This window comes from Vigna unguiculata, chromosome 8 (assembly GCF_004118075.2).
Source record: "Vigna unguiculata cultivar IT97K-499-35 chromosome 8, ASM411807v1, whole genome shotgun sequence".
In the NCBI taxonomy this organism is placed as follows: Eukaryota; Viridiplantae; Streptophyta; class Magnoliopsida; order Fabales; family Fabaceae; genus Vigna; species Vigna unguiculata.
In genome coordinates, this window is record NC_040286.1 from 12780892 (window position 1) to 12785737 (window position 4846).

At 30.3% G+C, this 4846-nt stretch overlaps 1 protein-coding gene across 1 annotated transcript; it reads right to left on the reverse strand.

The window, feature by feature from the left end:
- Window positions 1–2592: 2592 nt before the first annotated feature.
- Window positions 2593–4846, reverse strand: LOC114195455 (amino acid permease 3-like). Its single transcript, XM_028085935.1, has 6 exons — window positions 4728–4846; window positions 4346–4579; window positions 4113–4206; window positions 3809–4023; window positions 3561–3700; window positions 2593–3304 (listed from the first exon to the last, which is right to left on the reverse strand). Exons 1-6 carry the CDS (start codon window positions 4798–4800, stop codon window positions 2651–2653), a joined length of 1410 nt encoding a protein of 469 aa, XP_027941736.1. The 5' UTR covers window positions 4801–4846; the 3' UTR covers window positions 2593–2650.

The window sequence follows — 4846 nt, forward strand, 5'->3', positions numbered from 1 at the left end:
TGTATTTAACTCTCTTCTCATTTCTTATACTCTTGTAATAAAGCGTTGTGAGGTTTGGATTAAATTATAGCTTTGAAGAGTGTAAATGTACTCGGGATCAAAAGATATAAAAGAGATGTCTATATATTTTTTTCTGTTTATTTTATTTGTATTAATAAAGTGATTATGGGGGACCATTGAGACCACTTAACACTTTAGTTCAGATTAGATAATGAATAGTAAGTTAAAATGTTAAATCCATTTTCTTTTCTTTACATTAACAAATGTCATATCATATTGCTTAGAAAGCTAATGAAAAAACATTGTTTCATGTAATAAATTTAGTATTCAACTAAACACTAAACAACTTTACACTATGAACTAAACCAAAATTCAACTAGACCTTAACTGTTTAGTATTTTATTTGCTTTTCTGTCATGTTTTCCTCCGATTTGAGAAGGTACTTCTGTGTTAGGTCATGTTTTTCTCGATGTGATAATATAACAAATAAACTTCAGCAAATTCTTTGTTGTGTGACCATGTTAACGTTTGAATTGTTCTACAGACTATCTAATTTCACAAATCTTTTTCTTTACGGGTACAAATTTAACGGACTCTATTTACAGAGCATGAAAAGGACTAACTTACCGATTAGAATTTCTTAAATATCACTGATTTTAGAGTTTATTCCTTTGTTTTTTAAATATGATGCTGCTAATTTTATTCCTACATCATAGGTTAACATTGTTTTAGTTAAATTCATGATTTTGTCTCATTTTTACCTTCTCAGACAAAGAAAATATTAGATTTTACTTCTTTCTGATTAAATAAATTATTTTAAGTGATATATCTAAACTACATAGTTTGGCATAATGGCAGATCTCTAACTAATTTTGGGTGCTAAAATTTTGTTGAATTACTCTTTTGATCTTTTTGATCGTTTAAAAATATTAAGTTGGTTCTCTAATTCTTTTTAATCTTAATTTAATCTCGATTTTTTTTTAAATTAATGTAATTTAGTCTTTTTTTTTTCTTAAACTTATAGAGATGGAGGATAAATTTTTCATCAAAATTGACACTAGGATCATGTCAATTATACTAATAAAGCAAATCATCCTTATTCACAACTTCAATTTTGATAAAAAAAATCTTGATCCGATTCAAGAAATTTGACAAAAAAATACCAAATTACATAATTTTCTCAAAAATCGAGATCAGAATATTGAGACTTAGAAAATTGAAAGACCAACTTAATATTTTTGAACGAAAATAGAAATAAAAAAAGTAATCCCAATATTTTTATATAAACTAGTAAAAATATTGTATTTACTTTTTTATGATAATAAAAAATAATAAAATTATTATTATTTTTATTATTATAATTATAACATTAAATATAAATAATTGTTATAAAATTTTATTATAATTAATTTTCATTTATAATGATTAAGTTTAGAATATTAAATAAAAAAATATTAAATTAGATAAATGATCACATAATATTAATAAAATAATTATTTTAATTTAAAAAATAAAATTAAAAAATAAATGTGTAGAAAAAAAATGACTTTTCTTTTTGATATCGGATATAGATGTATAATTTTTTTTTAAATATTAAATATATTAAAAATATAAAATTTTTAAAAAATATATTTAAAATTATATATTAATTATATAAATTTTAAAAAATTTTAGGAAACAAAAGAGTCCTTGGTCATTATAAAGGTCCGCACCTGATCTGACATTTATTCCACGATTGATTGTGCTAGTGGATACATCAAATCCTCTTTGTGTTTAGACTAACAATCCTAAACTATTTATTACACTGTTAACTCATTAAATAAAGCCTAAAATAATTGTTTCAAAGTTACAATAAGATTTAATCATGCAACATAACTCAAGTCATTGGACAAATTCCACCAATGAAAACTATTCACCTCCCCTGCAAGCAATGGTTAGTTACTCTTGCTTCTTAATCGGATTCACTTTTATTATTCTAATGTGACAAATATCTTGAAGAATCTGGAAGAATAAATTACTCAAGTTAACCCTCTGGTCAATTTTAGTTAGATTTCAGATTTCTAATTTAGAGAAAACTAGTCAAATTGACTTTATTTACTTTTTATTATACAACTTAAATTGACACATTGTAAATTGTTCCGTGCCCCACTTGCTCACCTTTTTAAACGAATGAATTTTTTTAACAGAAATTTTAAATCTAATTAAAAACTCAAACACCCCCAAATTAAAAGTATAATATAATTAAAGTTTACTTTTTCTTATCAATTATTACACATACTCACTCTATTAGTGAATGGGATTTCAATTCAAATAAACGTAATTCACATTTAAAAATTAAAAATGTTTTTGACATTCTTCATCTTCTTAACTGAACTCAATTAAAACAAAATACAATTTAAAAATAATTATAAATTTTTATTGTATAAATGAATTTTTTTAGTATGAATAAGAAGCAGTTAGTAAATAATAAAATTGAAAAATAGTTTTTAAATATAAATAATTATTTAAATTTAGAAAAAGTAACTATTATAAGGTACAACTGTAAACAAAATCATACACAGATAATCTTCTTTAACAAGAACATGACCAACTAAGTAATAAAGGTATAGATTTCAAAGTAACGAAAAGTTAACAGGGCAGCGACTCTCAACTAGTAATTGGTCTTGAAGGGCTTGTAAACTTTAATATCCTCAAGAACTGCTGTGAAGGAACCTATTGCAGCTACAATTGTCAAGAGGCAGCATAAACCACTAAGCATCTGCAGGCATATCCATTTGGTGCTCCATTTTGGTATATTAGTTTGAACAATATACATCTCCACTGGGAAATACACTGTGAGTGGCCAAAATCCAATGGCTCCAATCAGCCCCGCAATGTCATTGAAGAATGGTACCACCATTGCTATCACAGTACAGCAGATCACAAAACTTGTCCTCCAAACCAACCTGAAGAGGTTGAACTTGAAGGGTCTGCAACCAGGGATGTGTACTTCAAATTCCTTCGTCACAAAATCACTCTCCGGGAACTTTTGTGCTGCGTTGTTTTCAATAAATTTGAACAGGGGTTGGCAGTCAACTTGGTATGCACCTACAAGGTGGACAACAATGGCAGCATTGGCTATGTCAAGGAGCCAATATGGGTTATAGAAGCCAAAACCAGTGAGAAGGTTTGCAGGGCTTGAATCTCCAAAAGCTGCATAGCCAAAGCAACCACATAGCAGATAGAAAATGGTCATCACTGAGACACTCACTAAAGTAGCCTTTGACATTGTCTTTGACTCTTCAGGAGGTGATTTGATTGTGTCCTGTTTCATAACAAACCAGTTTTAGTTTAGACTTCAACTTACAATATGCACAAAAACATTAAAACTAATCTTTAGATACTATTGAGTTATTTCTTATATCAGAATTAGAGCTTCATTTCAATGATCCATATAAGACAGATTGTTAATGTAAAATTTCAACTGTGATAAGAAAACCGTACAAATAATACCCAAGAAACTCTGTTTTGAACAGTGAAGTTCATATGAATGTCATAAAATTCAGCAAAAGTAGATGTACCTGAATTTCTATAAGGATCATTGAGTAGGAGTAGGCGAAGGCTATGTTACCAAAAGCTTGGAAGCTCCTCCAAATTTTTTGGCTTTGTGAGACAGTACCAATACTTACACCAGTTAAGCTTCCTTTAACCGTCCCGTTTGCTGTTACAAGCACAAAAGGTGAAATTTTTACCCTGTAGTAGTACAATCCTCAACTGATAATGATATAGTAAATGACAATTCTATAACATAACATGAATAGAATCATACCTATGACTTTAGCAATTCCAAGACCAAGTCCAGTTATTGAGTATGTGAAGGAAATGACAGCAGCCACAATGGAGAGCCACCACAACTCCTTGAAATCTGGTATTTGGGACAAAACAATTTGAACAATTCCAAATGAAATCATGTAAACATTGCTGTTCATTTTGCATGGATCTTTTCCTCCGCTATTATGATAACAATTAGACCTTTTAACGGCCCTGTTTCATGAACAACCCAAAACACAAATTAGTTCATTTACTGTTACACTTTGATCCACACAAAAACACTTGCATCTTTGAAAACTCACATCATGCTTATGGAAGCTGCTATGGTGTACCCGATTGCCACTCCAAAAAGGTTGGCATACTGAACCAACGCACAAAACTTGACATTCATTCCACCTGCAAAACCCAAGAACGATTTTCTTCAATAGCAACTCTTTGAATCCTATTACATGGTAGTTTTAAGTAATACTTTTCGAAGAAATGTTTTGAAAAGAGTTTGGAAAAGTGGCATGGTTGAGTTTGGCAACATGCATACCTAGGTAGGATCTGACAGCTTGAGTGTAGGTGTAGTTTCTCCTGCCAGTGAGTTGATCACCGGTGCGGTAACAAGCAGCTAGAAGAATTGAGGTATAATAAGTGACACCAGAGAAGAGAACCATTACAGCAGGACCAGCAACCCATCCAAGTTGAGCAATAGCCCAAGCCAAAGACAACACCCCAGAGCCAATAACAGCTGTTATTATGTGGGCACTTGCAGTCCAAACCGTTCCTAAAGCTCAAAGAGTGAGTGAGTTCGAAAATGACTACTTACCGATAATCAAGTGAAATTGTTTTAGAGAAAAAAAAAAAAAGGAGTTATTTGAAACCACCACTATGTGGTGAAGCTCAAAATACATAGATTTTGGAGATGTTTTTACCAGTTCTTTTGCGACGGCCATCGTCATCAAAAAATGCCACTGGATTTGTTCTTCTTACACCATCTTCCAACATCTTGCCCTGGCCTTTAGAGAGAAACACCAAATTAGAAATTGTGGTC

Excerpts from the sequence above, each read along its gene's own strand:
- LOC114195455 (XM_028085935.1), bottom strand. The coding sequence starts at position 4,800 with ATGTTGGAAGATGGTGTAAGAAGAACAAATCCAGTGGCATTTTTTGAT. Across the intron at positions 3,701-3,808 it reads TGGAATTGCTAAAGTCATAG|CAAACGGGACGGTTAAAGGA; the intron begins GTATGATTCTAT and ends TGCTTGTAACAG. Across the intron at positions 3,305-3,560 it reads TGATCCTTATAGAAATTCAG|GACACAATCAAATCACCTCC; the intron begins GTACATCTACTT and ends GTTATGAAACAG.